Below are 15,014 nucleotides of genomic sequence, written 5' to 3'. Positions count from 1 at the left end.
ATATGGGCAAAGCTAAAGGTTTTAGTTAGTCAGCATTATTCGATGGATCAAAATCGAGCAAAATGAACGATTTTCTCGTACGTTTTATTTGTTTGACCTTTTTCGTAAAAAACCCTTTTTTATGCAAACTCAAGTAAAAGCAAGTATTTCAATTAAACCAGGAATGTAGGCAATTGATTAATTAATCGGATAAAAATATGTGGGCAGGGCTGGGCGTTCTTTCCTCTTCGTTTGTTTTGTTTGCCCATATTCGCCAAAACTTTTTTTTTTTAGCTATTTCGCTATAATCTTTTTTTATGCAAAATCCAATAAAAGCAAATAAAATAAACTGGCAAATAAGCCAGTTCAGTAGAAAAATGATTCATCAATCGTATGGTCAAATGTTCTATATAACTAATAATATTCGACGGAACATCAAAATTTAACAATATGATTTCCAATCCTTGACGGAGAACAATTAAGGGGGTATTTTAATTTTCCACCGAAAATAATGAAAATTTCATAATGTTAACGCAGTTTAGGTGAATGATTTAGTGTGTTTTTTTTAAGTTCAGAGGAAAGATGGCATGAATCTATAAGAAGAATTTACAATCGTTAATATTTTTCGCCATTTACCTCAAGTAGTTGAACTATTTAAATAGAGGGGGTTTTAGTGGGCTAAGTTCAGTTTTACAGCATATGAGACGCTATTGTTGTTGAGGAACCAAAATTGAGGCAAAAAAAACAAAGTAAAGTATTTAAAATAAGCCTGTCGAGTAGAAAATAGATTCATTAATTGGATAAAATGATATGTCCACGGAATGTAAACATCGTGGAATATAGAACTTAAATTCGTCAGTATATTTACGGTATATTTTTAAAATGAGACGGTATATTTTGGTATATTTTTGAGAGTCGAAATATACAAAACAGACCAGTGCTGCCAGAATTAGATGATATATCAAAATACGAATACAAAATATGACTTGTCCGATTTCTCGCTAAAAATGAACAAATATTACAAACAATTATAAAAATTAAAAAACAGAAATTGTTTTGTAGTAAATTATTTTTAGCCAAAATAAGCTAAATAAACTGTTAAATAAGCTAGATTTCAAGCTATAAGCATTTCAATTATTTTTCAAGCTATTTGTTTTAAATAAGAAAAATCTAGCTTAAAAGAAGCTACAATTTCAACACTGAAACAGACGCCAATTCTGAATTGGCGCTAAAACAGACGCGAATTAAAACGGAATTGAATTGTGAATAAGTTGCAGCAATATGTACGTAAAAAAGCTGGTGCTCGACGGCTTCAAATCGTACGGTCGGCGCACGGAAATCGATGGCTTCGATCCGGAGTTTACGGCCATTACCGGTCTGAACGGCTCCGGGAAATCCAACATTTTGGACAGCATTTGCTTCGTGCTTGGCATCAGTAATCTGCAGAATGTAAGTTCCGCCAGATACATATAACACAACATTATTTAATGCGCCAGAAACACTTTGAAGGTGCGCGCCTCCGCTCTGCAAGACTTGGTGTACAAGAATGGACAGGCGGGTATAACGAAGGCAACGGTGACCATTGTGTTTGACAACACAAATGCCCTGCAGTGTCCGACGGGGTACGAGAAGTGCCGCGAGATTTCGGTGGCCCGCCAGGTCGTTGTCGGTGGCAAGAACAAATTCATGATCAATGGCAAGATTGTGCAGAACAAGAAGGTGCAGGATTTCTTCTGTTCCATCCAGTTGAATGTGAACAATCCCAACTTCTTGATCATGCAGGGCAAGATCCAGCAAGTGCTCAACATGAAGCCCAAGGAGGTAAGTACAGGCGTCTCTACCGCTCTCTTCCACAAGCTGTTTTACTGTCTCTTTGCATGCAGGTGCTCTCCATGGTGGAGGAGGCCGCTGGCACCAGCCAGTATAAGACAAAGCGCGATGCCACCAAGAATCTAATCGAAAAAAAGGAATCCAAAGTGCGGGAGACCACAGCTTTGTTGGAGGAGGAGGTCTATCCCAAGCTGGTCAAGCTGCAAGAGGAACGCGCTGCCCACGAGGAGTACAATAAACTCAAGCGCGAAATCGATTATCTAACCAGAATCTACATCTCTGCGAATTACCTAAAGCAGTGCGAAAAACTGAAACAGTTGGAGACTAGTGAACAAAAGATAAACGATCGCATAGCCAGTTGCCTTTCGACGCGTGACAAGAACTTGGAAGAAATGGAAGCTATTGAAATCGCTCTCAAGGAGATGCAGGAGAAGATTGATGCCGAGATGGGTGGATCGATAAAGGAGCTCGAGGCGCAACTGAGCGCTAAGCGTGCCCAGGAGGCCAAAGCCTCGGGCAGCCTGAAGGCAGCGCAGGGCACCGTTGAACAAGACCAGCGGAAGATAAGTACGGCCGCCAAGAACATTGCCGACGACGAGCGTGCACTCACCAAAAAGGAGGCCGCCATGTCAAAGGTTCAGGGGGAATTTGAAGCTCTAAAAGAGGCAGATGCGACCGATACCAAGGCCTATGAAGCTGCCCGGCGGAAGCTCGAGGCTGTCACTCAGGGTCTGTCCACCAATGAGGATGGTCAGGCGAGCACATTGCAGGAGCAGCTAATAGGTGGGTGACTCCTTTATGCAACGATTACAATCTTTGCTTACCTTACCTATTCTGCTTCGCTTTTCAGTGGCCAAGGAACAGTTGAGCGAGGCACAGACCACAATCAAAACCTCGGAGATGGAGCTGCGGCACACGCGAGGTCTTTTGAAACAAAAACAGGGCGAAACGCAGACGAACGATGCTGCCTATGAGAAGGACAAGGGTCTGCACGACCAGCTTCTGGTGGAGATCCAGAGCCTTGAGCGACAACTGCAAGGCCTCAACTATGAGAGCGGGCAGTTCGAGCAGCTGCGGGAGCAGAGAAACCAACTGCACACGCGCAAGCGTGACCTTAAGCGAGAGCTGGATCGTTGCAATGCCTCTCGCTACGATCTGCAGTACCAGGATCCAGAGCCGAACTTTGATCGCCGCAAAGTGCGTGGCATGGTGGGGAAGCTCTTTCAGGTGTCCGATATGCAAAACTCCATGGCCTTGATGACCGCAGCAGGCGGAAGTGTAAGTACCTCATATAGTTCTGGAGTTGGGAATTTCCTTGTGACTAATATCCGATTTTTGGCCCCCAGTTGTACAGCTATGTGACGGACGATGATGTGACCAGCAAAAAGATCCTGCAGAGGGGCAACTTGCAGCGGCGTGTCACCATGATGCCCATCAACAAGATTAATTCGCATTCCCTCAACAAGAACGTGGTGGACTATGCCCAGAGCAAGGTTGGCCCAGAGAATGTCCAGTGGGCCCTGTCCCTTGTCCAGTACGATCGCTACTATGAGCCGGTCATGAAGTTTTGCTTTGGCAGCGTTCTAATCTGTAAAGATCTGGACGTGGCCAAGAAGGTAAGTGATAGCAGCAGCATAGCAATATAGATTCTTTCCTCACCATTCGTATTCCTTCTGCAGGTCAGCTACGATCCGCGTATAAATTGCCGTTCGGTTACATTGGAAGGCGACTTGGTGGACCCGCACGGCACTGTATCGGGTGGTGCTGCGCCTAAGGGAGCAAACATCTTGGAGGAATTGCACTCTATCCGCGAATTGGAAAAGAATTACAAGAATCTCGAGGTCGAGTTGCAGCGTGTGGAGCAGGAAATGGCGTATGTGTAGAGGAAGAGGCACATCGCAAGGCACAATTTAATTCCACTTAAATCAATCTATTTGCAGTTCCATCGAGAATCTGGCCCACTCGTACAACAAGATTAAAGAGAATCTTGATCTGCGTCAGCACGAGGTGACCATGTGCAAGAGCCGTCTGGCCCAGACCACATTCCAGCAGAACCAGGCCGAGATCGAGGAGATGAAGGTGAAGGTCCAGTCCCTGGAGCAGCAGAATGCAGATTCCCGGGAAAAGCAGAAGACCTCCCAGGTCAAGATCAAGGATATCGAGGCAAAGTTGGCCGATGCCAAGGGGTATCGCGAGCGCGAGCTAAAGTCGGCCACCAATGAGGTGAAGGAGACCAAGCAGAGGGCGGAGAAGTCGAGTGCCAATTGGAAGAAGCGAGAGCAGGAGTTCGAGACACTGAAGCTAGAGATCACTGAGCTGCAGAAAACCATTGAATCATCCAAGGAACAGCACCAGGAGATGGTCGAAAATCTCGAGAAGTTCATAGCCGATCTGGCTGCTCTGCAGGAGAAGAGCTCTAGTGCAGAGTCCGAGGTGGCGGCGCTCGAGCAGGGCATTAAAGTGCAGAAGGATAAGCTGAATGCCCAGAACAAGGAGATGCGAAACTTGCAGGTGAAGAGGGAAAAGATGGAAAAGCAGAACCAGGAACTTGAGCTGCAGGTAAAGAAAAAGGAGAATGAAAAGAGCAAGTCCGGCACTCAGACCAACGAGGCCAAGAGGCGGATTCAAGACCTAGAGGTAAAGTATCCCTGGATTCCAGAGGAAAAAAGTGCCTTTGGCGTGAAGAACACCCGCTACGACTACAGCAAGACGAATCCCGTTGAGGCTGGCAACAAGCTGGAACAGATGCAGGAGAGTAAGGATAAAATGGAGCGAACGCTTAACATGAATGCCATCGCGATTCTGACCCGAGAGCAGGAGAACTACGACGAGACACAGCGTCGCCGCAACATCGTGGCTCTCGACAAGGAGAAGATTAAGAAAATTATTGTGAAAATGGACGAAGAGGAGCAGGAACAGCTGAACCGCGCGGCTACCGAGGTTAACAGCAATTTCAGTAGCATTTTCAGCGCTCTCCTGCCGGGTGCCGATGCCTGTCTCAATCCCGTCCTGACCAACGGCTGTCTAACAGGCCTTGAGATCAAGGTCGGCTTCAATGGCACGTGGAAGGAGAGTCTCGGTGAACTGTCCGGTGGCCAAAAGTCTCTGGTGGCTCTATCCCTTGTCCTGGCCATGCTGAAGTTCTCGCCAGCTCCCCTCTATATATTGGACGAGGTGGACGCCGCCCTGGACATGTCGCACACGCAGAACATTGGCAGCATGTTGAAGCAGCACTTTACTAACTCTCAGTTCCTTATTGTGTCGCTCAAGGACGGCCTCTTCAATCATGCCAATGTGCTGTTCCGCACGCTATTCGAGGAGGGCGTCTCTACCGTCTCGCGGCAGGTCAGCAGATCGGGCACCACCGGTGGCCACAAACGTTGATCTGCTTTCAGTGCTGGTTCTACTAGTTCATTCTCATTTTGAAAATTTAAATCTCATCTACATTCACGAGAGAATTCATGTATGTACATATAAAAATAATTGAATACTAAAAATAAATACTATTTTACCTATAAATTTACTAGTAAAATGAATATAATAATATAGGAAAAATTATATTGAAGAGAAGGACTCTTCGCCGCGCAGGAGAGGGCTGTATATGTACCATATATTTTTTGATCCACAATTTCAAAGATCAAGAATGGCCTTATCTACCAGAAAAGCAAATCTGGTCTTGATCGGATCATTATTTTAGCGAGAATGAAGATTTTTCTCTCTTGACTGTCAAAATTGTATTTCGATTCAAAAATTACATTCAAACTTCATAACGGACAGTGCCCAGTGGCGCGCACATTTCCAACAGGGTCTGTGTGCGATGGCAGCGCCAGCAGCAAACGTCAAACTGACTGACCGACAGAGACGAAGCGACTGACTGACTATGCGGTGCACGTGCAAAAGCGAGACGGAACGTTTGGTGAGACCGTCGAACGCACACACACGGCCATACAAATGCGTTTGTGTGCGCGATAGAAGAGGAAGAAGCAACCCGAAGAGCAGCACAACACTACACAACAATGTTTTTGAGGGAGGTGAAAAAGTGAATAAAATTGCACAAAAATCGAATAAAACCTAAATAACGGCGGTCGCAAAACAAAATATTCAAGATTTCGAGCAAACGCAGATTCCTCCACAGGCTCACAATGGTAATTATCCTCGCCAATTCTTCAAAATCATCCGCGTGTTAGGCGAGGAAAAAAATGTATAGACACCGCTGGCATTTGCCTCTGCCTCTGGCACGGACGGGACACACAGCATAGACAACAATACAATCAAGTGATGTGATGTGATGCCTCCCCGTCAGTGTCAGTGGCAACAATAGAATAGATTCCATTAGAGACTAGAGCTTTTCCTCTGACAAAACTATGGATTATTTTATAGTCTTCTTGAAACTTTCCTTTGTCTGTCTCGACACCCAACTTAAAAAGTTCCCCCACTTTGTTTTCTAGGATCGTGTGACGAAGCCGCAAAAGAAAATGCTCATCACGTTGCTGCGGGAGACCAAGTACATGGAGGGCAAGAAGGAGAAGGAGTGGTACTGGGAGAAGATCCAAGCGGCGTTGAACACCATCGGCCCCAAGAAGACCATTATACAATGGAAGAAGGTGAGTGGATCCTATCCTCTCCATGGAGCAACACAATAGTCTGTACGATTATCCCTTTGCAGTGCTGGCGGGATATGCGGCTGACCACGCGGAAGAAACTGGCGGAGCTGAAGCGCTGCCAGCTGTCGGGGGGCTCGCCGCCCCCCGGCATTGAGCTTAACCAGGAGGACAACGATATTATTGACATTGTGGGGACGGAGTACTTTTACGAGGAGATGAACGGCGAGCTGAAGCCGGAGAACTTCATGTCCGGGTTCGATTATGCGCCAGAGCACCTCTGTGACGCCATTCTGACGGCGGCTGTGGGCCATCATCAGCAGCACATGCAGCACCAGAAGGATCCCCAGTCGCATGCGGTCCAGCAGTCGCAGGATCATCATACCAACGATGGTGAGACGAGCGATGCGCCTGGCTCATCGAATGGTGGCTCGTACCAGGGAGTAGCTGTATCCCAGCTGCAGGCGCACAATGGAGCTGGCGCTGGAGGGGAGCACGGTAACGGCTCGCAGGCGCATCCGGGAATGCCTCAACATCCAGCCTTCCATGGCGGTCTGCATCCACATCTACTGAGGCGTCAGGCCGGCAATACGCCGCTGCCCAGGGAGACGCCGTTCGAGGAGAAGCTGCTGCAGTTCATGCAGGATGCGTTCCCCAAGAAGAGCAAGAAGCGCAAGCAACGCGATCCGGACAAGCTCTTCCTGCTGTCGCTCTACGAGGAGATCAAGCGTGTGCCCGAGGAGATACGCCTGGACGTAAAGTCCGAACTAATGCAGATCCTGAAGAAGTACCAGAAGAAGTCGCCGGTCAAGGCGGAGAAATCATCGGCCTCCTCCACCTCCACGTCCTCGAAGCAGAGCACAAGCAGCAGCAGCGGCAGCTCCGTGACCGCACATCTGTCGCACAGCATGTACCAGCTGCAGAAGAAGTACGACAAGGGCGAGCGGGAGTCCTCGCCCCAGTCGCAGGTGGAGCGGGTCTCTGCCGCCTCGGCCGTGTCCCTACACGTCCCCCAGCAGCTGCCGCTCTTCCAGCTTCAGAAGAAGTACGAGGAGAGCGCCGCCGAGAAGGCTCACCAGCAGCAGCAGCAGCAGCAGAGCGAGCAGCGCAAACATGTGGAGGCGCATCAGCAGCAGCATGCGGCCCACCAGCAGCCGCCGCCTCCTCCGCCCAACGAGCAGCATCTCCACCACCCGCAGATGGCCCACAACATCATGTTTCCGCTGGCGCAGCTGCGCAACGAACAGCAGCCGCCGACGCAGCAGCACCATGCCCACAATCCCCACCAGCAGCAGCAACAGCAGCAGCAGCAACATCCCCACCAGCAGCAGCAGCAGCAGTCGCAACAGCACCACCCGCCAACGATCTTCGGATCGGCCACCAGCACAACTGCCATGAGCGCCGAGCGCCCGGCCATGTCCTACGAGAATGTCGGATGAGTGTTGAGCCGTCTGTGGGAAGCTACTTGTGTTGCACCACGGCCCACGACGGTGTCACCCACGACGGCAGACCCACACCACTGTTAGCCAAGCTTCTGCGAACTTTGAACTGTGTGCAACCTTACCCTAGGTTCTATTCGTCTAATCCCTATGCTAGCCTATACCTAAGTACGATACATTGTCTGAATGTAGAGCCATGATATGATCTGATCCTCATGTAAATGTTCCAGTGGCAATATAGTTAGATCGTGACCCGTGAATTTATCGATGTATACACAAAATGCAATAACTCAAATATAAATGTATCTTTAGACTGTATGAGGAATGGCCACTGTATCTGGTAGCTCCCATCTCTGTGTGGACTTTGCGGCTGGGTAATTAATCCTTCTCCTGGCTATCCTATCCATTAAACTGTCACCTGGTACGAGTACGCGTATTAGTTGACTTGTCTGTTGTTCCCATACTATATGCGTAAGCACGCCAGGTCATAAAGCTTGTCAACCGGCTGACTGATCAGCTAAAAATGAGAACTTTATCTGGCCCCATCGCATGCGAGATGAGCGATCCACGAGCAGAGCTGCAACATAAGCCGAGCGGCGAGCGCTTATCAGTGGCGTGGCGAGCGGCCTGGCGTGGGTGTGTGGCACACAGATCTCAATGGGCTTGGGCATTCTAGTCTGGCAATTGGACGAGTCGGTTCGTTGTCGCTGCGATCTCAAATCCGATCAGATCCTGTCAATCCGGCGATGAGGAAACCGATTCAAGTGCAAGATAGCTGATTAAAACAGAAGAATCAACTCATTCGCCATGGCTGAAGGTACTGTATTGTACTAAAGGGGGGGCTACAGTTCGACTCTACAATGACTATACAAGTTCATCTTAGCATCTGGCTCAAGATCTGGCACTGTTTCAAACCACAAGCCACGCTTGTTGGGGCTTCACATTTCATGTTCTGTGAAGATCATCCGCCCAAAGATACATATCTCTACCGCGCTCTGTTCTTTCAGTCGAGGCCCGCACTGTGCTCTGGTACATGACGTTCATGGGATTCATTGTGAACTACATGATTCGGATCAATCTGAACATCACCATCGTGGACATGATTGCCGGCAAAGGTGAGGCGGTGCCCCTCAATCAGTCCTCCCTCGATCTGGTGAACGCATCGGACTTTGCCTCTCTTCCGGATGACAGCGAGAGGTTCTCACTGGAGCGGTGGTTTCTTGATTGGGCTAATGTGAGTGCGCGTTCGGATATGTGAATCACATGTTAAGTGGTTAATGGATGCAGCTTGTGCAGCGGAATGCGGAATACGGGGCGTATGAGTAACGCTATCTCTCCCTCCATCTCCTTCTCTTTGACAGATTGGCTATGATCGGGAGGGCTTCCACTGGAACGAGAAGCAGCAGGGCGCTCTGTTGGGGTCCTTCTTCTGGGCCCACTGGACCCTGCAGATACCCGGCGGCATTCTGGCCACCAAATACGGCACCAAGCTGATCTTTGGCTGGTCGAACGGCATCGGAGTCTTCTGCTGCTTCCTCATACCGATTGTCTCCTACTGGAGCTACACGGGTCTGATTTGTCTGCGTGTCTTCCAAGGCTGGATAACTGTAAGACGGATAGCCTGGATGCAGGTTTCGCGCGGTTCACTGATCGTATCCTCTTTTAGGGATTGGCCTGGCCCTCGATGCATGTTCTGACCGCCAAATGGATACCGCCCAACGAGAGGAGCAAGTTCGTCAGCGCCTATCTGGGCAGCTCGGTCGGAGTGGCGCTGTTCTACCCCATCTTTGGCTACATCATCGACTGGACCAGCTGGGAGTGGGTATACTATATTTGCGGCGTTGTCGGCACTCTGTGGTTCATTGCCTGGCAGTTCCTCGTCTACGACACACCTGCCGAGCATCCGCGCATCGCCGACTCGGAGCGCAGATACATCGAAAAGTCGCTGGGCGCCTCCGTGCAGAGCAGCAACAAGGGTCCGACGCCCTGGATGGCCATAGCTACCTCGCGGCCCGTCTGGCTAAATGTGGTGGCCCAGTGGGGCGGCATTTGGGGTTTGTTCACCCTGATGACGCATGCCCCGACCTACTTCCGATTGATCCATCACTGGAACATCCGAGCGGTGAGTGGTTGCTCCTCCGCAAGAGAGAGAGTCGGAAGAGAGTAATGGGAGACTTCTTTTCCTCAGACGGGTTTCCTCTCCGGCCTGCCACATCTGATGCGGATGATATTCGCCTATACCTTCTCCATCCTGGCTGACTATCTGCTGCGAACGGATCGCCTGAGTCGCACCAATGTCCGCAAGCTGGCCACCTTTGTCTGTGAGTATTGTGGAGCTCCTCCAGAACTCCTAAATCTCTTCCTTCTCCTTTTCCTGCAGGCTGTGGTGTCAAGGGTCTGGTGGTGCTGGCATTGGCCTACTTTGGCTATAATGCAATGGCAGCCATTCTGCTGGTGACCTTGGCCACCATGTTCCATGGAGCAGTGTCCTCCGGCCCGTTGGCCTCGATGGTGGATCTGTCGCCCAACTATGCGGGCATTGTTCTGGGTGTTAGTGGCATGATTGGAGGCATGCCGGGTTTCATCTCACCCCTGATTGTGGGTCACCTGACCCAGGGTAATGTAAGTTTCTTCCTGGAGATCTTTTCCCAGTTGCTTTTATTTGAATGAGTTCTGTTTTTCCTCCAGCAAACCATCGAAGCCTGGAAGAAAGTGTTCCTTCTGAGCTCCGCCATGCTGACGGGCAGTGGCATCCTGTATGTCCTCTTCTCGGAGTCCACGTTACAGCCGTGGAACAGTGGCTGCCACGCACTGCCCGATGCTGGACTCAAGGAGCTGCAGACCTTAGAGGCGAGGCTGGAGGATGAGGAGGAAAAGAAACCACTCAACAGATCAGATGCCGATCATGTCACGACAGAGGCCGAGGCGGAGACGGAGACGGAGACCGAGACCAAAACAAAATCCATTCAGCTCTGAAATGTGACAATCCAGCACGTCATCCCCCTCTTTATTGGCCCCCAGGTCCGTGTTGGTTATGGCACCCAGTCCGTGGACGCCTGATAGGGCTTATCGGTCTGCGAATCGGGGGAAATATTTGCCCACGGATTTGGGCGAGTTTAGGCGTCTCCAACCTCCAGCTTTAAGTAAACTCGTAATAATAACAACATACCATGCATATATAGTCGTAAGATTAGGTTCCTCCATCCACCCAATGTCTGTCTGTCCACTGTTTGTGTGTGTGTGTGTGTGCGTGTGTGGTCGTAGTCAAATACACAAAAGGGAAAAGATTTATTAGTCAAATGTTTAATTGCTCTCCAACACCTCGATCCCACACGCCCTCCCTGACATCTGAAGCTGAACCAGATTAGGTGCAGGGGTCTGGGATCACTTGGGGACTGCATGACGATGGGTGGATAACGGTTGTCTGCGATTCCGGTAGCTCGGAGAGATTAGCTGCTTTTTTTGGTCTTCAACGGAATGGTAATATCTGGAAGTCTTTGTGCTGTGAGATGTCTTTATGCATACCTATACTTCGAAAAGTAGATATGTAAGTCTCCTTTGGATAGAATAAACTAAAGGAATTGGATAAAGGCCTAAAGGCCCAAAGCTCTAGAAGATCCACAGACTCTACTAGTGTAAAATTTGTCTGAAAAACCTCAAAATTCACTTTTATTTTGCAGGTTAAATCTATTAAGTTCTCTAGACTCTCTGTACCACTTCAGATATCGCTTAAATAGACTAAGAAATGGTATGCCTGTATTTGCCTATGGTCTGAGAGGATTCCTCCACTCGACCCGCTTTGAGGCTAATGAGATCCAGAGAGCAGCCCATTCCCCATTCGAATTCCTATCAACCCTCTGCCGCTTCCACTTATAGATGCTCCTCATTCAAATCCAAATGATTTGGCAAACTGAAGTTAATAATTGCAATTTAAATCAAAACTGATTGAACCGGAAAATCGTTTTCCTCTTTCGGGCGGCTGGCATTTCTCTGTTCTCTGTTCTCAGTTCTCATTACTCTTACCACACGTTGCACAATTGGAAGGAATTCAGGCAGGAGGAAAGGTGGGGCAGCACGAGAAATGGGGGAGAGAGCCAGAGCAACCTTCGGCTGGTTGGTCCCGTGGTCTTTGGCTTTTTTACGTGCTTGCATTTGTTTCATTGGCGTCCATTTCCGATTGCACTCCAGGGAGTCGTAGATGTCAGTTCCCTTCGACTCTGGCGCCGACCGGAGACCCTTCTCCTGCCCGGACACTTCACGCCTGTGTCCATTCCGGCTGGGGTGCGGTGTGTCTGCTAAGCCAGTCAATGTCTTGTCACTTGATCCTTGGGCTTGAGTCTGGGTCCTGGCAAGTCAAGGCATTGATAGAGATTAATTGGTTTCTCCTTACATTTACCATCGATAGGCTGAAAAAGTGACCCGCAGATTGGGAACGGAAGGAGTCCGATAACGAGATTACTTCGATGATTTGCCATCATCAACTCTGCTTGGAATTCCGCTGGAAATGTGAGCTTCCAAGGAACGGAAAGAGAAGGTTCCTTTTTCTGCCTTGTATTACTTATTTATATCAGAAATAATCGCTAATTTAATCGCATATCTTGGGTCCCCCAGTTTGCAGGCAATGCTTATTGAATGTGAAGTGTGTTTAAGTAGATTCCCTCCCCTCTCCACCTGCCTTTTATCCCATTCTTTTCAATGCCATTTGCATTATCTCAGATCTCCCCGACGTCGGGGTCGGGTCTCTCTCCCCATTTAGCACTAAACAAAAGTCATCTTCAAATGGCAACAACTCCGAGCATTGCGTACATACAAAATTTAGCACGGATTTGCCGAAAATAAGGAGGAGAAATTCCGCCGGAGCTGAAGCCATGGAAATTTATGCTCACTCCCCAAAAAAACAAAGCATGCAAAAAAAAAATACAAAAAAATTTTCCCTGGCAGGAAGTAAATTCAATCGTAAACAACGCAATCAAAAATTCATTCAAACGAAGCATTAACGCTTATTCCGTTTAGTCTGTTACCGCGGTGGGGGGTTGGGAGTGTGGCAGGGGGATGCGGGCGGGTTTTGGTCTCATTGTCAGGCAAGTGCAACAGGGTGACGGTCGGCACGGCTCAGAAGAGGACCTGCAACTGTCTGCCTCTTTTTTTTTAATTTTCCAGTTTTTCCTGCGTGTAGCTTTAATAGCCTGTACTCGGAGAACTGAAGGGTATATTAAATGGGATATTATACGATAGAGATATATAATTTAGGAGTCTATTAAATCGATTTTTTGTGTAATAATTATTTTTTCTTTAAATAATAATAATAGCAAAAAAAGAATGCAGCAAAAATATTTCAAAACACTATTTAGTAAATATAAAATATTATTCAGAGTCATATTCTTTCTATATTGTGATGCAAAGGCAGACTTAGTTCTGAATTAATTAAATTTTTTTAATTGGACCTTTATTGTATTATAATTACATTGAAACACCAGACACACAAAAGAGTACTTATAATTATTAAATATTCAAAAAATTAAATAAAATAAAATATTAGAGGTAATGTTCTATATGAAAGACAATTTATTTGAGCAATTTCTGTTGAATTATAAAAACTATGTATTTTTTTAGCAAGACGTTCAATTTAGCTCTCCGGAGACACTGAGTTTACTTGTGACTGTAATACTTGTGAATTTCCGTATCTCCTGCTGAGTGACAGGTATCCCATGGTCGAGACCATCATCTATGGCATGGTGGCTTGGGCACTTAGGCAGGTACATTTATTATGTGGGCACGAGCTGAGGCACAGGAACTGAAGGAAATTTTTTGCAGTTCCGGGCACGTCGCTTCATAATTTTCCATTTCCATCTGTTAAATGGGGAAGCGCCATGAGAAGCCGCGAATAAATTTGTGGGCGTAGAGCGTACCTTCCTCCCACTCCCACTCACACACACAAACACACACACACACACATGCTGTTTCATACGTGTGGCAGGAGGCACTCCACGTGCGGAGCCCCCGAACAATGGGCATGGATAAGTATCCGCGGCAATAAATTTAATTTGCACAGCGAAAACATCGCAAATCCATTTTTTATACCATAAATTCCTCCAGTCCCCAGTGACTGCATTCGGGTTCAGTTCATCCGCCATCCTGTCCACCCCGCCCGACCTGTCGTTGTTCCGTTTTGTTCTGTTTGAGGAACGGATTAATGGATGTGCGAACATGCACATAAAGATGAACACAACGCCCGCTACAAGCGAAAAGAGTCCTGAAAGACCCCGAGGAGGGGGTGGCTTTTCAATTTGAAAAACTGTTAGATTCCGGCTAAGATATATGGTTGAAAGAAGAGCCACCATTGTGTGTAAATTCCAGGGAATTGGATCTTTGGGGAGCTTACATGTGGCTGGAGTTTGTCAAACAGAAACGACATGAAATTAACTTAAATTCGGATAATCTAGTAGTGTCACGGGCCTTTCTTTCATATTAATTTCCACTTATTCCGATCTTGGGATTCTATAAAACTATTGGCATTGGCTTTATATGGCTTTTAGGCTAAAGAATTCTTCTAATTTGTATACTTCAAGCTATATTACCATTTCAGTTGTCAGAATCCGCTCTCATTAACCCACTCTTTGTATTCCAATATCTTCGAGTGCGATGTCTTACCTGATAAACTTAATTACCGGAAATAACTATTATGTATTCCTTCGTTATGAACTGAACTCCAAAATGCACTTGGTTCTTGGCCTGAACTTGTTCATTAGCATCAAATATTCAGACCTGGCCAGCGGATATGCCATAATCTTTAATTTACACTCGATGCTCGACCCAGACATCTGTCTTGATATGAGCACCCTCTCACTCCACCCACTCTGCCCAGTCACTCAATCATAAATATTATTAATAATGTGTGTGGCTTGCGGTCTCTTGGAGTTCGGAGCCAGAGTTCTCTTGGTCTTTGCTGGAGAGCCGAGCCTTCGGGCTAATATATTTAGTTTTGAGGCCAGCCAAAGCGAACTTTGGCATCCCAGAAACTTTCCACACACACACCCGGTCCAGGTCCGAGGGGGATTAGAGGAGGGAGCTGGTGCTGGGAAAGTTTCTGTTTGAATTGGCAAAACTAGAATTTTGCAGCGCGGAAAACTTTTCTCGCATTTGAGTGGTGTTTGCACGGTCCGCC

The 15,014-nt window shown here is 47.6% G+C and overlaps 3 protein-coding genes across 3 annotated transcripts; all 3 read left to right on the top strand.

Moving 5' to 3' along the window:
- The first annotated feature begins 1,239 nt into the window (after positions 1 to 1,239).
- Positions 1,240 to 5,314, top strand: LOC6590756 (structural maintenance of chromosomes protein 2). Its single transcript, XM_002016112.2, has 7 exons — positions 1,240 to 1,428; positions 1,489 to 1,800; positions 1,863 to 2,592; positions 2,660 to 3,087; positions 3,156 to 3,425; positions 3,489 to 3,682; positions 3,750 to 5,314. The coding sequence occupies exons 1-7, from the start codon at positions 1,261 to 1,263 to the stop codon at positions 5,191 to 5,193; spliced, it is 3,546 nt and encodes a 1,181-aa protein (XP_002016148.1). The 5' UTR covers positions 1,240 to 1,260; the 3' UTR covers positions 5,194 to 5,314.
- Positions 5,315 to 5,580: 266 nt separating this feature from the next.
- Positions 5,581 to 8,167, top strand: LOC6590755 (hormone receptor 4). The gene is made up of 3 exons (XM_002016111.2): positions 5,581 to 5,954; positions 6,258 to 6,413; positions 6,476 to 8,167. The coding sequence occupies exons 1-3, from the start codon at positions 5,952 to 5,954 to the stop codon at positions 7,847 to 7,849; spliced, it is 1,533 nt and encodes a 510-aa protein (XP_002016147.1). The 5' UTR covers positions 5,581 to 5,951; the 3' UTR covers positions 7,850 to 8,167.
- Positions 8,168 to 8,527: 360 nt separating this feature from the next.
- Positions 8,528 to 11,143, top strand: LOC6590754 (sialin). The gene is made up of 7 exons (XM_002016110.2): positions 8,528 to 8,666; positions 8,857 to 9,083; positions 9,211 to 9,456; positions 9,516 to 9,971; positions 10,038 to 10,170; positions 10,230 to 10,471; positions 10,538 to 11,143. Exons 1-7 carry the CDS (start codon positions 8,657 to 8,659, stop codon positions 10,823 to 10,825), a joined length of 1,602 nt encoding a protein of 533 aa, XP_002016146.1. The 5' UTR covers positions 8,528 to 8,656; the 3' UTR covers positions 10,826 to 11,143.
- The last annotated feature ends 3,871 nt before the right edge of the window (positions 11,144 to 15,014 follow it).

The sequence above is a fragment of the Drosophila persimilis genome, unplaced genomic scaffold (assembly GCF_003286085.1).
Source record: "Drosophila persimilis strain 14011-0111.01,24,50 unplaced genomic scaffold, DperRS2 tig00000002-arrow-pilon, whole genome shotgun sequence".
Taxonomy (NCBI): Eukaryota; Metazoa; Arthropoda; class Insecta; order Diptera; family Drosophilidae; genus Drosophila; species Drosophila persimilis.
The sequence above is the reverse complement of the archived record's forward strand: the minus strand, read 5'-3'. Positions and strand labels throughout refer to the sequence as shown.